The 20,911-nt window shown below is 36.4% G+C and overlaps 1 protein-coding gene across 15 annotated transcripts in view; it reads right to left on the bottom strand.

Annotated features, from left to right (window-relative positions):
• KLHL32 (kelch like family member 32) overlaps positions 1–20,911 on the bottom strand; it is a 256,154-nt gene that overhangs the window by 104,617 nt on the left and 130,626 nt on the right. For all 15 annotated transcript variants that reach the window (XR_008955686.2, XR_008955685.2, XM_057302567.2 and 12 more), the window contains one exon: positions 5,037–5,144. Coding sequence is in view for 11 of the 15 variants with exons in the window: in XM_057302567.2 (XP_057158550.1) it covers positions 5,037–5,144 (108 nt within the window). In the remaining 4 variants the exon portion in view is untranslated. The remainder of the gene's footprint in view (positions 1–5,036; positions 5,145–20,911) is intronic.

The raw sequence follows: 20,911 nt of genomic DNA, 5'->3' as shown, positions 1-20,911 counted from the left end.
ATTAAAGATGTTTAAGAACCAAATTTTCTTGGATGTTGTTCAAGAAAGGCTGTAGAGGTATCAACTTCTACTCTGTGGCAAAGAGTGATCACATAGGGAGAACAAGTCTAAGCCCTCATGGACTGACTTGAAAAGGCACAGTTTCCAAGTTGAGAAAACCACCAAGACAGTGGACTCTCTAAATGCCCAAACACTTTTCTGCCTCCTTCAACAAAGTATAACAAACATAACTTAATCTTTTCTTAATGACAGAGTATAATCAAAAACGAACAACAGACTTGAAATTAGTAGGACTCGGTTTGACTAATTGGGCCAAAATATACGAGAGAATGATCTTAGTCAATTCACTGCATTTCTCTGGGCCTGTCATCTTTCAAGTGGGGTCACAGCATTCCTTAGAGCTGTTTTAAAGATTAGTTTAAACAGCACGCATAAAGTGCCTAGTGCTGTCCCCTGGCTTTTTCAGAAGGTGCTCCAGGAAATGTCAGCCCCCTTCCTGTCCTCTCAGCACACAATTTGAACAGATGAATTACTGCTGTATGCCACAGACTGTCATATGCCTCTGTGGATGCACAGTCAGAATAAGTCTCTGGTGTTTGGACAGAATAATTGCAACCCCAGATCTGGCCCTAGAACTTGCTTTTCTTTCTTTCTTTTTAAAGGCACTTATACCAGATATATTTTCATCTCATTTGGCTTTCTTTTTCTCATAGAAGTAGAATTTAAGCACCTAAGGCATATGATATGACTCCTGGGCAATGGGATATGGCTGCCCTTCTGCAAATATCTTCCTGCTTTCCAAGTAGGTTTCTTCACCTTCAAAAAGTCAGCTCCCTTTCTGCTATCTTCACTTCAGTTCACATTTCATAGATCCTTTGTGTGACAGGAATTACATGCACATATGCGTGCACACACACACGCACATACACATCAACTTAGCCATTCTGAAGGAAATCACAAAGCAATCAAGCAAGCAATAAGGCAGCCACATATATTTGCATGTGTATTTTAACTCAGCCTTCCCAGGAATTTGTGCTCTTGAGTTTCCTAATACTTCAAACATGCTTTACAGACCATTGCCTCTAAGCTTAAACCGTTTAGTTGTTAATGCTGCTGAGTGCAGATATTATTTACTTGGGTAGTTTTACAAAAAAAAAATTACTATTTCATCCCATGGCACACCTATGAAGTAAGAGCTATGGGTTTTCAATCTTACTCTAGAGATGGGCAAATACAGATGTGACTGCATGTAATTCAAGTATAAAGAGAGAAATAATAAGACAGAATTTAGAGATGGTATCTTTCTTCACATCTGTAAACCAAAAAACACAAAATACATGATTTACTCACTTCACTAGGAATATATTTTGGCAACTCTGTGAATGATAATGGCCTGCCTTAATTTCCTAAGTCTTGAAATTTGGCTGGGCTAATCTTGAATTTGTGATCCATCACCTTTGTTTCTCCTGTTATACTTTCTACTTGATTAATGGCTTATTTCCTTTATACTTACTATTTTCTTCTAGCTGCCAGAGTTGCCTCAATTATTCTAAGACACATATCTTAAATTTTACTAACTCCAGAAAAGAGAATAAATGATATCATACATTTTAATAAGCCTCTAAAGAAAACTTAGTGAAAAATAGAGACTACAAAGACAATAGAAAAGATTAATGAAAGTGAGACTTCATTCTTTGAAAAGATAAAATCAACAAAACTTTAGCCAGACTAAGAAAAAAAGAGAGAAGATTCAAATAAATAAAATCAGAAATGAAAGAGAAGATATTACAACAGATATCATAGACATACAAAGGACCATAAGAGACTACTATGAGTAATTATACACCAAAAAATTGGATAATCTAGAAGAAATGGATGAAGTCCTAGAAACATACAACCTAGCAAGACTGAATAAAAAAGTAATAAAAAATCTGAACAGACCAATAGCAAGTAAGGAGATTATATCAATACTATTAATAAAAAATATCTCCCATTAAAGAAAAATCTAGGACCTTATAGCATCACAGCAGAATTCTACCAAACATTTAAAGAAGAAAGAATATCAATCTTTCTTAAAACTCTTTCAAAAAATTAAAGAAGGAATACTTTCAAATTCATTTTATGAGACTAGCATTATTCTGATACCAAAGCCAGACAAAGACACTACAAGAAAAGAAAATTCCAGGCCAATATCCATGATGAACATGGATGCAAAACTCCTCAAGAAAATACTAGCAAACTACATTCAACAGCACAGTGAATGATTAAAAGAATCATTCACTATGATCAAGGGAGATTTATCCCTGGGATGCAATGATGATTCAACATATGCAAATATTAATAAATAAATGCAATATACCATATTAACAGAATGACAGATAACAACCATACGATCATCTGAATAGATTCAGAAAAAGCATTTGACAAAATTCAGCATCCTATCATGATAAAAACTCTCAAAAAGTTAGGCATAGAAAGAATGTATATCAATACAATAAAGGCCATATCTGAAAAGCCCAGAGTTAACAGTATACTCAGTGGTGAAAAGTTGAAAGCTCTTCCTTTAAGATCAGAAACAAGACAAGTATGCCCATTTTGACCACTTCTATTCAACATAGTATTGGAAGTTCTAGCCAGAGAAATTAGACAAGAAAAAAAAATACAACTGAGAACTCGCATAGTTAAAGCAATCTTGTGCAAAAAGAACAAAGCTAGAGCCAACACAAGAAGATGAGAAAATAAATAACCCAATCAAAAAGTTGGCAAAGGACCTAATAGACACTTCTCAAAAGAAGACATACAGATGGCCAACAGATATATGAAAAAAAAATCATCATCATTAGTCATCAGGGAAATGCAAATTAAAACTATGGTGAGATATCACCTCACCCCTACTATAAAAAAAGACAATCGATAACAAGTATTGATGAGGGTGTGGAGAAAAACCTTTGTGCACTGTTAGTGGGAATATAAATTAATACACCCATTATGTTAAACAGTATGGAGGTTCTTCAAAAAAGTAAAAATAAAATTACCATATGAACCAGCAATCCCACTTCTGGGTAATAGCCAAAGGAACTGAAATTAGTATGCTATAGAGACATCTGCATACCCATGTTCACTGCAGCATTATTCGCAGTAACTAAGATATGAATGCAACCTAGTTGTCCATCATCGGATGAATAAAGAAAAGATGGTATGTATACACAACATACTGCTATTTAGCTTTAAGAAGCAGATAAATCCTGTCATTTGCAATGACATGGATGAACTTTGAGGACATTATGTTAAGTGAAATAAGCCAGGCACAGAAAGACAAATACTTCATGATCTCACTTATATGCTGAATCTAAAAAAGTTGAACTCATAGAAGTAGCAAGTAGAATGATGGTTACCAAAGGCTAGGGGAGGGTGTTTTCTTAGTCCATTTAGAGTTGTTATAAAGGAATACCTGAGATTGGGTAACTTATATAAGAAAGAGGTTTATTTGGCTTATGGTTCTGCAGGCTAAACAAGAAACATGGCTCCAGCATCTGCTTCTGGTGAGGGTTTCAGGATGTTTCCACTCATGGCAGAGGAGAAGCGGAGCTGGCATGTGCCAAGATCACATAGTAAGAGAGGAAGCAAGAGAGTGGGAAGGAGGTTCCAGCCTCTTTTTAATAAATAGCTTTTCCAGGAATTAACAGTGAGAACTCACTCACACCCTGAGGGAGAGCATCAGTCTATTCATGAAGAATCAATCAACATGACCCCAACATCCAGCTACAGACCCGACCTCCAACACTGGGGATCAAATTTCAACATGAGATTTGGAGAGGACAAACATCCAAACTGTAGCAGCGGTGGATGGGCTAATGGGAGATGTTGATCAAAGGGTATATAGTTTCAGTTAGACAGCAGGAATAAGCTGTAGTGATCTACTTCACAGAATGGTAACTATAGTAAATAATAATGCATTGTATAGTTCAACATTGCTAGAAGAGTGCATTTTAAATGTTTTCACCACAAAAAAAAATAGGTAGGTGAGGTGATAAATTTGTTAATTAGCCTGATTTAATCATTCCACATTGTAAACATGTATCAGAACATCACATTTACATCACATAAGTATATACAATTATTATTTGCTAATTAAGAATAAAATTAAACAAAAATAAAATTCAGTAGAAAAATGAGCTCCCACACATTCTTCAAGACACAAATACCATCCTATCTGTAAAATTGTGTACTGGTAGCCACACCTGACCACATGCATCCTTCTCCCACTCTGTTTTGTATTCTGCTTCTGTTATAACTCCAATACCAGTGAGGATTTTAATCATGTATTTGCCTGTCTTTCTCTCACTAGGATGTGAGCTTCTCAAGAGAAGACACTTTCATTTTAGCATAGAAGATACTAAATCCACGTTGGATGAAATGGTGTTAAAGAACAACAATTTATAAAAGGGGAGCTAAACATCCAGTCTGTATTTCAATTGATTTATTTGAGTAGTTCTCAAATGCAAATGGATATCCTCTGATGTTCTATAAATCCTATAACAATTTTAGTCATTAACGTATTAGGATTTCAAACCATCACAATCTACTAATCTAAATGCCTTCAATTCTGACTCTGAGATATGTGGAAGACATGGTACCAAGATGTTGGACATAAATTTTGGGGGCTCTAAATTTTTTGTCTTGTTTTTAAGGCAATAAAGCCATGATTGAGTCACCGAACTTCGGTGATAACAATGAGAATCCATTATCTTGCAAACTCTTTCCCTTATGATAGTTCTTTAAGATATTCAAAAACTTACACCAGCAAGCACTGAGTTAAATTTAAAATACTATGTTCACTGGATCATATTAAAAAATCAAATTGCTTTACTTACCTTTCCATAACTTTAGTCATAAAATTAAGAGGATGTGAATCTTATTTTTAACATCAAAATAAGTAACAAGAACAATAACTAAATCTCATACCTCAAGGATAATCTCCTTTGGTTAGGTGTAGTTAAAATGTTAAACTTTACAGATCACATTTAATACCATACCTGTCCTGTGTATGCAAACTCCAGAGCCTGCTTTAAGCCAAGGCTGGTCACACCATGCAAATTAACCTCATCAGCTCCACTTTCCACCATACAAAGACTGAACATTGCCTGAGGTGAGGAAAGGGAGAAAGACAGTTATGATACTTTGACAGCAAGGGAGCAAGACAATATTCTAGAGAGACTAGGGGAAAAAAAAGTTTTACAAATTAATAACTGATTTTGATTTTTGAAATGCTTCTAGAAAGTGTCATTCACACAAACCACTGCAAATCATTTTGACGTCTGAACAGTTACAATAACAACACACACAGGATGGCATTCCTCACTATATACAGTACTTCTATATGTAATACACAGTCTCATTTTGAGGTGATGGTATTTAGGCCCACCGAACACTTTCTCTTGGTCCTGGATTCTCATTGCTACCAAGTTATATGCAGCAATGCCAAACATCCTGCCCAATAGGACATGAAAAGCCTTCATCTTCTGACTTCTCTGCTTTTTTCTGCCTCAGTCCAATGAAACAGCTAGTTCCTCTCATCTGCCATTGTATTAGTTCATTTTCATATGCTATAGAGAACTGCCTGAGACTAGGTGACTTATAAAGGAAAGAGGTTTAATTGACTCACAGTTCAGAATGACTGTGGAGGCCTCAGGAAACTTACAATAATGGTGGAAGGCGAAGGCGAAGCAAGGCACCTTTTTCACAAGGCAGCAGAAAGGAGAAGTGCCGAGGGAAGGGGAAGAGCCCTTTATAAAACCATCAGATCTTGTGAGAACTCACTCACTATCATGAGAACAGCATGGGGGAAATCGCCCCCATGATCCAATTACCCTCCATCTGGTCTCTCCCTTGACATGTGGGGATTATAGGGACTATGGGGATTACAATTTAAGATGAGATTTGGGTGGGGATACAAAGCCATGTATCACACACTCCGTTTCAGTTGTTCTCAAAGTGTAGCCCTTGGACCAGCGACATCAGGATCACCTGGGAACGTGTCTGAGTACAGACTCTCAGGGCCCCAATGCAGATTTACTGAACCTGATACTCCAAGCAGGGCCCAGCAATCTGTGCTGTAATAGGCCCTCCAGGTGACTCTCATGCCCACTTGAATTTGAGAACGACTCAGCTATTCAGTGCAAGTGAATTTGCCCCCAACCAATTCTCCAAATGGCCAATTTACTGCAAATCAGTATGTCAAATGAAAATTTGAAATTAAAAAGACAAAAACTTGACAAATTAAAACAAATGCATTTTAAAAGGCAAAAAAAAAAGTACAACCCCATGCTAATTTGTACACCATTAATCTTTGACTTAAGACATATAAAGAGAATTCAATTTTGTTTACTGATAATGAGAGAAGTTTTGTGGGAACTGTTCCCTGAGATTCTGCAGTTTAGCTAACTTTATAGTCATAAAAAACAAAAACAAAAAAACCTCACTATGCTATGTGGTATTTAGTTCATGCTGAATTTTTTTAATTTGAAAAATGTGATTTTTTTTAACTTTTGCCAATGTACCAATATTCATCTTTTAGCAATTTTATTTATTTATTTAAATTTTATCAATGCCTAAAGAATGTACATATTTCAGGGGTACATACGATAATTTAATATAGTCATAATTTTTAATTGCCAAATCAGTGTATTTGAGATATCTATCACCTTAAAATGTCTTTTCTTTATGCTTAAAACATTCAAATTATTCTCTTCTAGCGATTTTCTTTTCTTTGTTTTTTGTTTGTTTGTTTGTTTGTTTGTTTGTTTGTTTGTTTTTTGAGATGGAGTCTCACTCTGTCACCCAGGCTGGAGTGCAGTGGCGCAATCTCGGCTCACTGCAACCTCTGCCTCCCAGGTTCAAGCGATTCTCCTACCTCAGCTTCCCGAGTAGCTGGGACTATAGGTGCCCGCCACCACTCCTGGCTAATTTTTGTATTTTTAGTAGAGATGGGGTTTCACCATATTGGCCAGGCTGGTCTTGAACTCCTGACCTTGTGATCCGCCTGCCTCAGCCTCCCAAAGTGCTGGGATTACAGGCGTGAACCACTGCGCCCGGCTGTCTTCTAGCTATTTTCAAGTGTACAATAGATTACTGTAAACTATAGTCACTCTACTGATCTAACACTAGCTCTTATTTCTTCTATTAAACTGTATATTTGCACTCATTATTCAATATTCCCATCATCCTCCCCCTCCCTACGACCCTTCCCAGCCTACTGGGTAGGGTAACCACCAATCTACTCTATGTCTTCATGAGATTCACTTTTTTTTAGCTCTCACATATGAGTGACAACTTAACAATATTTGTCTTTTTGTGCTAGGCTTAGTTCACTTAACATAATGACCTCTAATTCCATCCACATTGCTGCAAATGACAGGATTTCATTTTTTTATGGCTAAATAATATTTCTTTGGGTACATATACCACATTTTCTTTGTCCATTCATTCACTAATGAGCACTTAGTTAATTCCATTTTCTTTTTTTTTTTTTTTTTTTTTTTTTTTTTTGAGACAGAGTCTTGCTCTGCCACCCAGGCTGGAGTGCAGTGGCATGATCTCAGCTCACTGCAACCTCCACCTCCTGGGTCCAAGCAATTCTCCTTCCTCAGCCTCCTGAGTAGCTGGGGCTACAGGCACGTGCCACCATACCTGGCTAATTTTTGTATTTTTAGTAGAGCGGGGTTTCACCATGTTGGCCATGCTGGTCTCGAACTCCTGACCTCAAGTGATCCACCTGCCTCAGCCTCCCAAAGTGCTGGAGTGCTGGGATTACAGGTGTGAGCTACTGCACCCAGCCCAATTCCAAATTTTGACTATTGTGAACAGTGCTACAATAAACATGGGAGTGCAGATATACTGATTTCCTTTCTTTTGGAGATATATATAGGTATATATATATATCTATATATATACTGATTTCCTTTCTTTTGAATATATACTCAGTAGTAAAATTGCTGAGTCATATGCTAGTTACATTTTTAGTTTCTTGAGGAACCTCCATACTGTTCTCCATAGTGGCTGTACTAATTTATTCCCATCAACAGTGTACTAGGGTTCCCCTTTCTCCATATCATTGCCAGAATCTGTTATTGCCTCTCTTTTTGATAAAAGCCATTTTAACTGGGGTGAGGCATTTCATTGTAGTTTTGATTTGCATCTTCTGATGCTCAGTGACCTTCAGCATTTTTAAAAATATATCTATTGGACATTTGTATATCTTCTTTTAAGAAATATCTATTTTTGCCCATTTTTAAATTGGATTTTTGTTTTTTTTTTTTTTTTTTGCTAGTGAAGTGTTTGAGTTTCTTATATATTCTGGTTATCAATCCCTTGTCAGATGGTAGTTTACAAATATTTGTCCCCATTCTGTGGGTTTGCTCTACACTTTGTTGATTGTTTCCTTTGCTGTGTAGAAGCTTTTTAGCTTGATGAAATTCCATTTGTCTATTTTTGCTTTGGTTGCCTGTGTTTTTGGGGTCTGAATCCCAAAAAGCCTTTGCCCAGACCAATGTCCTGGAGCATTTCCCCAATATTGTCTTCTAGTTATTTCATAGTTGGGGCCTTAGATTTAAGTCTTTAATACATTTGGATTTGATTTTTGTGTATGGTGAGAGATAAGGGTGTAGTTTCATTCTTCTGCATATAGTTATGCAATTTTCCCAACACCGTGTATTAAAAAGACTGTCCTTTCCCCATTGTATGTTCTTGGCACCTTTGCAAAGATGAGTTGTCTGTAAATGTGTGGACTTATATTTGGGTTCCCTATTCTATTCCATTGATCTATGTGTCTGTTTTTATGCCAGTACCAGGCTAATTTAGTTACTATAGCTTTGTAGTACATTCTGATATCTGATAGTGTAATGTCTTTGTTCTTTTTGCTCAGGGTGGCTCTGGTTATTTGGGGTTTTTGTGGTTCCATTTCTATTTAAGATTTTTTTCTATTTCTGTGAAGAATGTCATTGAAAATTTGATATGGATTGCATTGAATCTGTAAACTACTTTGGATAGTATTGTTATTTTAGCAGCATTAATTATTCCTATCCATGAATACGGAGTATCTTTCCCTTTTTTTGGCATCATCTTCTTTCATCAGTGTTTTATAGTTTTCCTTGTATAGATATTTTACTTCTTTGGTTAAATTGATTCCTAGGTATTTTATATTCTTTGTACTATTGAACTAATAGGATTTTAACAAATGTATTTTTTTATCCTCACAAGTCTATACATTTTAAATTATTATGTATAAGATGGACAATATAAACTGATGACCCATTATTCCTTGTAGAGATCTTCATTTCCATCTCACTGCATTAGAGAGTTTTATGTTTTCATAATGAAAAGGATTATTTTTGAGAGCTTAATTTATAGTTAAACCTTTTACTGTTAGAAACACTAAATTATTGCTCTCTTGCCATTTAAGAAATTTTCTAAAATATATTTTAAATACAATTTGAAAAAATAAAATAACATTCAAAATATCTTAAAGCTATTGGGAGTATTTAACATATAATATATTCAATTATATTTGATATATTAAAAAGCTAACATTCATAATGTATTTAACTTTCAGAAATTTACTTTATCATAAATTTTAAAAATTGAACATTTTTTAGAACTGAGGATGTTCCACATAGTACAGCTTAGTGCCAACAGAAATTGCCTTGACCACTATATCCCCCCGTAGGGGAAAAGAGCAGGAGGATTCCTACAGTCTTTGCTGCTAAAGATCCCCAGTCTTTACCAACACAAACCCCAGCTGACAGAGATGCCTGGAGCCCATGCCTTGCATCCCCTGGAGCTGGAGGGGGCCACTCTGGCACCCTGCACCTGGTACGGCTTCACATGAGCCCACACCTGGGTGTGATGTCACTTGTCTTACACCTGCACCAGGACCTGGCACCCCCATGCACCATGACAGTGTCACACAATCCCCAAAACCAGTGCCCCTGCACATTCCTCAGAACTTGCAGTGGACCCAGAACCACCACACAGCCCACCCATCATCACACCTCAGGTGATTATTTAAGAACCACCACACACCCCACCCATCATCACACCTCAGGTATCATCACACCTCAGGTGAAAGTCTTCCCCACCAAAGCCAGTCTGTAATATCTGAAAGATGTAACTGCTCCTTCAAATGTTCAGACACCAATGCAAGGCTACAAGGAACATGAAATGTCAGGGAAACATAACACCACTAAAGGAATATGATAATTTCCAGTAATGATCCCAAAGAAATGGGGACCTATGAATTGCCTGACAAAATTATTGTTTTAAGAAATTATCACTGAACACATATAGACAACTCAATAATATCAGGAAAATAATACATAAACAAAAGGGAAAGTTAGAGAAATGTAAATTTTATGTAATACATAAATGAAAGGGAAAGTTAGAGAAATGTAAACCACAAAAATGAAGCAAACAAATTCTGAAGCTGAAGAACACAATAAATGAAATTAAAAAATGCGACAGAGAACTTCAATACCAGACTCGATCAAGCAGAGGAAAGAATTAGTAAACTTGAATACTGGTCGTTTAAAATTATCCAGTCAGAGGACAAAAAAGAAGAAAGAATAAAAAGGAGTAAAGAAAGCCTATGGATTTTATGGAACAGTATCAAGTAAACCGATATAGATTATGAAAGCTTAATAAAGAGAAGAGAAATAGAAAGGAGAAGAAAGATTATTGAAAAGCAATAATTACCAAAAACATTCTAAATCAGGGAAGGAAGTGGACATCCAGATTGATTAACCCCAAAGAATCCTAAATAAGTTGAATACAAAGAGATCTGCACCAGGATACATTATAATTAAATTTCAAAAGTTAAAGACAGAGAATTTTGAAAGAAGCAAAAGAAAAGTGACTTGTCATGTATAAGGGAACCACCTCCATAAGACATCAGTGGATTTTTTTTTAGTAGAAATGTTGCAGGCCAGAAGAGAGTGGGATGATACATTCAAAATACTGAAAGAAAAAAACTGCCAAGTATACAATATCTGGCAAAACTGTCCTTTAAAAATAAATGAAAGAGAAAGTCTTTCCCAGGGAAACAAAAACTGAGAGAGTTTGTCACTCCTAGACCTATTTTACACGAAATGGCTAAGGGGGTTCTTCAAATTGAAAACAAAAACATGCTAAACAGTAACGTGAAAGCATAAGAAAACATAAATCTCACTGGCAAAAGTAAATATACAGACAAATATATAATAATGTAACACTGTAATGGTGGTGTGTAAGTTACTTTTACCCCAACATTTAAAAGATAAAAGACCAAAATTTGTTGATGGATACACAATATAAAAAGAATTAAACTCTGACTGCAAAAACACAAAGTTTGGGGGAGGTGGTAAAAGTGTGGAATTTCTGTGTGCAGTTAAGTTGTTATCAACTTAAAATAGACCATTGTAACTACAAGACATTTTATGCCAGCCTTGAGGTAACCACACAGAAAAAAACTTATAATAGATATACAAAAGATAAATAGAGAAGAATCAAGGCAAATACTACAAAAATAATCAGATAACAAAGGAAGACGGCAAGAGAAGATGAGAGACCACTTTTATTCAACTTAGTACTGGAAGTCCTACCCAGAGCAATTAAACAAGAAAAAGAAATAAAAAGCATCCAAACGGGAGAGGAAAAAGTGAAATTACCTCCACAGATAACATGATTATATATGTAGGAAACCCTGAAGATTCAACCAAAAAACAATGTTAGAACTAATAAATGAGTTTAACAAAGTTTTTTGGTGCAAAACTAACATACAAAAATCAGTGGTATTTGTGTACACAAACAGGAAAGCCATCAGAAAGAAATTTAACAAAACCATCTTTGTTACAATAACAAAGAAAATACTTAGGCATACATGTAATCAAAGAAGTAACAGACTTGTTAACTGAAAATTATAAAACATTGGTGAAGGAAATCAAAGACACAGATAAAATGGAAAGACATCCATGTCCATAGATTGAAAAAAATGTGTTAAAATGTTCATACTACCCAAAATGATCTATACATTCAACACAACCCCTATCAAAATTCAAGTGGCATTCTTTATAGAAATAGAAAAAAAATGCTAAAATCAAATGAAACCACAAAAGACCCTGAATAGCCAAAGAAATCTTAAACAAAAAGAACATGCTGGAGGCATCACACTTCCTGATTTCAAAATATATTACAAAGCTACAGTAATCAAAACAGTATAGTACTGTCATAAAAACAGATATATAGACCAACAAACAGAATATCCCAGAAATAAATCCATGCATCTATGGTAAACTGATCTTCGACAGGGTGCCAAGAACACACAATAGGGAAAGGACAGGCTTTTCAATATACGGTGCAAGAAAAACTTGACATCCGCATGCCAAAGAATAGAATTGAACCCTTATCTCACATCATATGCAAAAATTAACTTAAATGTATTAATGACTTAAATGTAAGACTTGAAACAATACAGAAGAAAATGTAGGGGAAAAGCTCCTTGACATTGGTCTAGGCAATAATTTTTTGGATACGACACCAAACTACTGGCAACAAAAGCAAAAATAAGTGGGCTTGCATCAAACTAAAACCTTATGCATACCAAAGGAAAGAATCAACAGATTAAAATGGCAACCCACAGAATGGGAAAAATATTTGCAAACCATATATCTGATAAAGGGTTAATATCCAAAATATTTAAGGAACTCAAAATTCAATAGCAAAATAAATAAATAAATAAATAACTGAATTTTAAAATGGTCACAGGACCTGAATAGACATTTTTCCAAAGAAGGCACACAAATGGGCAACAGGTATATAAAAAGATGCTCAACATCGCTAATCGTCAGGGAAAAGCAAGTAAAAACCACAATGAGGGGTCTCCTCACACCAGTTAGAATAATTATTACCAAAAAGACAGAAGATAAGTGTTGGTGAGGTTGTAGAGAAAAGGGAATCCTTGTTTATTGTTGGTTGGAATGTAAATTGGTACAGCCATTATGGGAAACAGTAGAGAGGGTACTAAAAAAAATTTAAAAAGAACTAGCTTATGATCTAACAATCTCACTTCTGGGTATGTATGCAAAGAAAATGAAATTAGTATCTTAAAGTGATAGCCACACTCCCATGGTTATTACAGCATTATTTACAATAGCCACAATACAGAAACAATCTTAATGTCCCTCAACGGATGAATGGATACAGAAAATGTGAGACATACACACACATATGAACATTATTTAGCCTTAAAAAAGAAGAAAATCCTGCCATTTACAACAATATGGATGAACTTGGACGACATTATGCTAAGTGAAATAAACTAGACACAGAAAGGCAAATATTGAATGATCTCACTTGTATAGGCATATGGTGGGTTTAGTTCCAGACCAACTTAATAAAGCAAATATCATAATACAGTGAGTCAGACATATGTTTTGGTTTCCCAGTACATATAAAAGTTATGTTGACACTATACTGGGGTCTATTAAGTATACATACAAAGTGAACAGTGCCTGACATGTGGCAAGCTCTTAGTAAAATTTATATTTTGTGGTAACAATAAAATGTAGTGAAGTTTCTTTTATGTATTCCTTGGCTAAAAGGATTGATATGTTAGGAGAAGCACCAGTTTCTGTTGTTGTTTTTTTAAATCAAGTGTGGCTATAGATAAAAAAAAGCTAACAGGAAATTGCCTTTAGAGTTAAGTAGATTTTGTTTATGCATTTGCAGAAGATTACCTGAAATTCCAAAATTAAAAAACAGATCAGTTAAATAAAAACCTTAAGTTTATAAAATGTTGAATTTGCTTCTGAACTTCTTGAAAGAACCTGAAAGAAATTTCAGTTGTTTTCAGTGTCTGCTTTTTATTACATGAGTGGTTAAGTTTTTAACATTCCCCACACCAACCAAGTTCTTTTTTCAGATCTTCCAAGTTGTAATTGCCCCTGATGTGCTGACCGCCTGCTTGCCACCAATCCCGTATATACAGCAGGACTCAAAATAGCTTAAACTGCAGAAGAATGATCTGGGTTAATGAAATGGAAAAACTTCCTGAGAACAAAGGTTAAAAAAACAAAATAGGCTGCCAAAGGAGTTTTAAAAATCGACATTTCTAGGGTCTTTCAAAAGTAATCAGGATAACACTGGCATAGAATAGGGATCCTCATCAGAGAGTTAGTAGAGTTGGGAGGAAAACACAATTCCTTAAATACTGTATATCTATATTTGCACGTTTGTATGAGCAATAAAGGAACACCATATTGGTAATCATTTTATATCAATACAATTAAATGCATCTATAATTGCTATATTATAGAGTACGATTGTAGAGGGAAAAAAGCGACTTAATTTTATCCTGTTCACGTAAGTATCTTTTGGATCATTGCAATGAACATGTATTACTTATGTATTTCAAACAACTCCCTTTTAAAAACTTTATTTTTAATGTTCAGAACTATGCAGGAAGATACATCCGGTTCTATAACCTACTAGTCATGTGGGCAATTTATCTTGAAACTTTGGCTAATTTGTTACCTTCTCTGAGCCTCAGGCTCTTTATCTGTAAAATGGGAATAATACCAACTTCACAGGGTTGTCATAGGTTTAAATACAATTATGCTTAATGTTAGGCATAATATGTGGCACATAGTAAATGTTTAATAGGTAGAAACTGTCGCTATAATCCAGGTTGATTGTCTTACTGTCCCATGTCTCCCTTTGACTCCAATTGAAACGAGAGCTGAGAAACAGCACCCTCCACTCAACTGCTGACTAAATCCATTCATTTCAAATAGTTTCCAAATGACAGTCTCACTCTAAATCCCTATCTCTGGCTTCAGGACTTTACTTTTGCAACATACTCCTAGACTTCTACTTTATGGAATGACCCCATTATAAAAATCATCACCACCACTTCTATAAATACAGAACTTCCACTTTGACATCACATCATACTGTTTTAGAAAGTTAACATTGCCAGGCACCGTGGATCATGTCTATAATCCCACCACTTTGGGAGGCTGAGGCTGGAAGTTCACTTGAGGCCAGGAGTTTGAGACCAGGCTGGGCAACATAGGAAGACCCTATCTCTACAAACAATTAAAAAAAATTAGCTGAGCATGGTGGTCTGCACCTGTAGTCCCAGCTACTCAAGACGGTGAGGCAGGAGGATCACTTGACCCCATGAGTTTGAGGCTGCAGTGAGCCATGATCACACCACTGCACTCCAGCTTGGGCAAAAGAGTGAGACTCTATCTCAAAAAAAAATGTTGAAAACTTAATGCTTATAATTTTTAAAAACTAGAATTAACCTAAAGATTAAAAAAGGGGAACTATTATATCAAGGTCAATGTCTTGGGTATAATACATTTAAAAGACATCACAATTAGGAAGAGCCTCATTGGATACCACTTGGTGATAAGGAAGAACTTGGCCATTTGGTACAGTGAAACACCAGTTGCCTAGTCTATCCGAACTAGTGAATCAATGTCCAGAGACCTGCTAGAGACCAGGAGGAAGGTCAAAGTCTCCTTGGCAGCAAAAGAGGTGATGAGACCAGCAGTAATATTTTTAAGCATATAACATCTTGAAAAGATAGACTGCAGGCTCCATGAAGGCAAGTGCCATATCTCCTTTTCTCACTGTGGTGCCCCCAGATCCTAGGAGTGCATACATGCAATAAATACAGAAAATGAATGAATCAACCAATATGATCTTCAAAACTCATCTGCAGATGATGTCCTACCACCCTACAGTGTCATAAACAAAAAGAATTCATTCTATGTAACAGAAAATGTTCTGCATGTAAGGTGTTTTAGATACCAAAATGTAAAATCGTAACTAAAGAGAAAGAGCATCTACTGTAAGCTAAACATTTGAGAAACACAAGTGAGTTCAAAGCTAGACATTTAGAAAAAAAAGAACATATGTCAATGTTCTCTATCAAGTCACAACATTCTGCCAAAGCATGGGATAAAGTTCTGCTTAGAAATATGAAAGCATTGCACAGACTCATGCTTGGTTCACAAGATTTTGTCTTTGGGAGAGCCTCGGCCAGGCTGAGATTTACAGTCATCACAGCTCATTTGTGGCTGATAATGTGCTGCCACCAACAAGAAACCTTTCTAATTGAAAACCTAGTTTGTGAGTATATAATCCATTTTAAGTGCCTACCACAGAGGGAGGTGTGGATTTATGGTGTGTTATTCCCTCTTTATTTCACATAGAAGTGATGCAAATTGAGTCCTAAAATCACAGTATGTGACGTTTTCTTGAGTCATGTTAGTTGTCATGCAGACACAAGATTAGTTACAGCTACATTTTAGGGTGGTACCTTACGACACAAAACTGACAAAAATTCTACTACATCTTCATAGATAAGTAAAATGGCAGATGATAGACTTTTTAAAGCATCTAGTAAAATATGATCTTTTTACCTGGCAAACTATGTGCAGCTTTGGAGTTACACTGAACACAGGCAAAACCACTGCGACTCCCATTTAATCAAGAATACAAATAATCTTACAGGTGAAATAACTGAATTGTTTGGAGGTACATTCAACCCTTACATTTTATAAGCATTAAACAGAGTTAAATGAAAGTAAAAAGACATGTTTAAGGAAGTCATTGAAAAGAGCAACTCGCAATGATTACAGTAAATCCATTACATCTTACATCTTCTATATGCCCACTGTTACATAATTAGTGATGTTTACAATGGCCATGAGGCATTACAGAGATTTGAACTAACTTCTGAATCAACAAAGGTTACATTTTGCTCAATTTAGTGTTAATGGTTATTAGCCTTTATTACATTTTGTTTACACCTCACATATAGAATGGGTAGTAAATCTCAGTTAATGAGACCATTCAATTAACTGCAATAGTCCATTCCCTTCCATTAGGGAGAGGAGGGTCCCAATCACAGTTAAATTGGACTATTTACCTCCTTTATCTTGCAAATGAAGAAAATAACCCAATCCACCTGGAGAGCTAAATGGTATGAAAGAGTGAGGATGTTTGGTTGGTGGTTTTCTTTCCTCTTTACAATTGTTTTAATTTTTCCTCCCATAGTATAATAATACTGTCAGAGAATAAAATATCACAAGACAAACTAAAACAGTAAAATTATATTACTGTAAATATAATTAGGCAACACAAATTAATATCTGTAAAATACCAATTTTCCCTCACCTTAACCACATAAAGATCCATCTTATATGCTAAAAATTATGTTACATATTGTTTTTTTCTAAAATCTTCAAATATGTAGCTTGTTTATTTAAAGGATCTAGCTGCGTTTCACAGCTTTGCTCTTGGCACAGTTGCTTCCTAAATTAACTATACAGTGATAATGAGCTCTTCAAAACAAGCATCATTATGGTTTATCCTGTCTGTTTAGAATTCTCCTCCTCCTGAATGTGGCCATGTTTCAACGACCTGGGTCTTCTGGGAGAGGAAAGGGTGGAATAAAAAAAGGACACAAATCAAGTCGTTTCTTAGCCAAAGTTATGGTAATTGTGAAGGCCAGAAACTGCTGCTCACCATGCAGTTGGGTAACTCACAAAATTTGTCCTTGCCAGTCTTTCTGTCTTCTGGAAAGTGGCATCCACACATTTGACTTCAGCCTTGGGTTGCCCTCTCAGATCCCTATGGTTCTCCTTATTCCTCTGGTAGTTCTGTTACTTTCTAATTGTATCCCCTGAACGTGGGATCACAATACATTCCTACCCACCATACAAAGAAGTCCATTGTTTTATCTATCACAAATTTGCCTCTTTCAGATGTTTAGGGATGGCACTTTTACTCTTTCTTATTGAATACATTTGCTAAACCATTATTGAATGAATCGAATTAATTGAAGAGGCTGTTTGATCTCTCTCATATGGCAGCCAATGGCACAATCCTGCTCTTCACAAACTTCTAAGGACACCCCAACTGAGACATAACCTAGATTTCCTGAATTTTGACAGCTGTCCTAAGACAGAATTTGGGGCTTGCACGAAGGAATGACTGAGCAGTTGCGATTAGAGTCTGCATGGATCAGAGAAAATATGAAAAAAGGAAATTTATTTAGAGAACAGTGATATCAGAAAAGGTTGAAAGCCTGCAGAAAGAAGTGAAGCAACTGAGGAGACAGAGAGGGGGATTCTTTACTGAGGAAAATATGATAGGAATTCAGGGAGAATTCTCTAAGACCAGAAGAGACTCCTATGTGGTTTTCAAAGCTGTGCTGGGTGTGTGTAAGAAGCAAGACTAAACTCTAGCCTCTCTTCTGCAAATAGAATTTTGGAATGTTAACACTTTAGAGATCACTGGCCCTTCCCTACTTAAGGTGTGGTCCCTGGAATAGCAGCATTGGTATTGCCAAGGAACTTGTAAGAAATATAGAATCTCGGCTCCTACCCGACACTTACTAGATGGGAAAGCTGAGTTTTAACGAGAGCCCCAGGTGAACCACATGCACATAAATGTTTGAGAAGCACAGCTGGGGTAGTCAGTCCTCCCCGCCTTGCAGCACTCCTTGCATACTTGAATACTTGAAGTGATGAGACACCTAATATTTTTCATGACAGGCTGTCCCTTGCTGGAGAAATATTAGTAAAACCTTCAAAATATTGACTTCCAATAACCCTCTTGATAGCTTTCTCCCCTTGGTCATAGGAGAAGGTCAATGAGTTCACTCTCTTTTCTGCTTAATAGCCTTTCAAATATATACAGTAACAGCTCTAGAGTCTCCTACTGGAAATAGTATCTAATCTGAATTCTCGGAGTCATAAAATGTTAGTGCTTGAAGCCAATGCTCGAAGTTTTGTAGGCTGGGCAGAAGGCCTGAGTCCAAATCCCAGCATGGGAGGACTGATCCCTAGATTTGGAGGGGTGGGAGTGATTACTATACAGAAAATAAAAGGTATTTCAAAAGAAAGAAAGTGGATTCAAGGACATGGTCTTTGAAAGAGTAAATCATCCTAAGCTTGTGAATGGTGGCAGTGGTAAGAACTTTCAGGAAAATCTTTCACACTGTCTCCCTTTTCCCCCAATTATTTTGGTTGATTTTCTCTGGTCCATTTCCTTCTTATCAATTTTCCTTAAGACGAATTTCATGTGGCTACCTCAAAGCTGCTTTTGACACAAATCATTCAGAATATTCCTATGGAATTCAAAAAGTAGAAGTTTTTAACAAGTTTCAATTTGTCATAAAGAATGACAATGAAGTTTCTTACCTGCCCAATCTGATATTGGTAATGGCTTCCTGGAGCCCCGTTGAGGGCTGTAAGGCCACATCCAGCTCAAGTGAGAGTGGTCAAGATCTAGTCATAATGTCTGTCATGGGTATAAATAGGGACCAGGAGCAGACAAGTACTAAAACACACAATTTCTGTCCTAGAATTCACAATGTCATCCATAAGATCTGTTATCCCTTTTCTTTTTCTTTTTTTTTTTTTGAGAGGGAATCTCCCTCTGTTGCCCAGGCTGGAGTGCAGTGGCACAATCTCGGCTCACTGCAACCTCTGCCTCCTCGGTTCAAGTGATTCTCCTGCCTCAGCCTCCTGAGTAGCTGGGACTACAGGTGCATGCCACCACGCCCAGCTGGTTTTTGTATTTTTAGTAGAGACGGGGTTTCACCACATTGGCCGGGCTGGTCTCGAACTCCTGACCTCATGATCCACCTGCCTCGGCCTCCCAAAGTGCTGGGAATACAGGTGTAAGCCACTACGCCCAGCCCTGTTATCCCTTTTTTATAGAGAATTTTTTAGAAGAATGTTGAAGATAATAGTGTGGAATTTCCTCAGTTATCACTTATTATCTTAGTCTCTTAAAACTCAATGTAAACTAATGATCGCTCTTAAAATTTTAACCCTCAATTTCAACAGTCCCTCTCTTATTTTTAATGTCCTCTCTTAATAACTTTTTCTTCAACATCTAACATAAAGGAAGGTATATGACCATAAATATAGATGCCCAGTCCAGGTGTGGACCCTCCCTTCGATCTTGCATTTTATTCATCACTTTTGTTTGACAGCTGTGAGTCAAGCAATACCCACTGGAGACCATCTCCTTTATTAGGCATGCACACAGACAGGGCAAGAGCCCAGCTAACAGACTGTTTCATTCAACCCCATTAGTTGCTAAGCAACCATTTCCCTGGCACCTTCCTAATCTAAGAACAGGTCAGCTCAACGAATATGAAGAGTCCAAGTCTTCCCAAATGTTCGAGTTAATTTTTTTTTTTTTGAGACAGGGTCTTACTTTGTCACCCAGGCTAGGGTACAGTGACATGATCATAGCTCACTGCAACCTCGAACTCCTGGGCTCAAGCAATCCTCCCATCAAGCTCACTTTTTCTGCAAACACATTTGATGCTTTGTCCATGCAGGCTAATACAAAGTCTCTACATCTTATAAAAATGGGGAAACAAAAGGGTTTAAGAATCATCCACAAGCTTTCAAACACCTTTTAAAAAATAATTAGATGGACTTCTTTTAATCCTATGAACATTTATATATATATAATGTATTTATTTCTCAAAATTTATATAATTATATTTTACATATTACCCATCTTGATCTTCATTTTCTCTTGGGTGAAATGAGCTTTGCTCCATCATTAAAAGAAAGATAAATAGTTTTTTCTTCTAGGGCCTCCCTATAGCTCTGGTGTGATAATGAGAACAATGACAATAGCAACTCATGTTTACCCAGCCTTTACCATGTGGCAGGTCCTGTGTCAGAGTCCTACTTGAATTAAAGTTTTATTTTCACAACTCTGTGAAGTCAGGTACTACTATTACCTCATTTTAAACATGAGAAAATGAGACCCAGTGAAATTAAGCAAACGGTTCAAGGCAATAAAGCTGGTAAGAGGGAGAGTCGGGACTTGAACC

Source organism: Pan paniscus, chromosome 5, assembly GCF_029289425.2.
Source record: "Pan paniscus chromosome 5, NHGRI_mPanPan1-v2.0_pri, whole genome shotgun sequence".
NCBI lineage: Eukaryota > Metazoa > Chordata > Mammalia > Primates > Hominidae > Pan > Pan paniscus.
The sequence above is the reverse complement of the archived record's forward strand: the minus strand, read 5'-3'. Positions and strand labels throughout refer to the sequence as shown.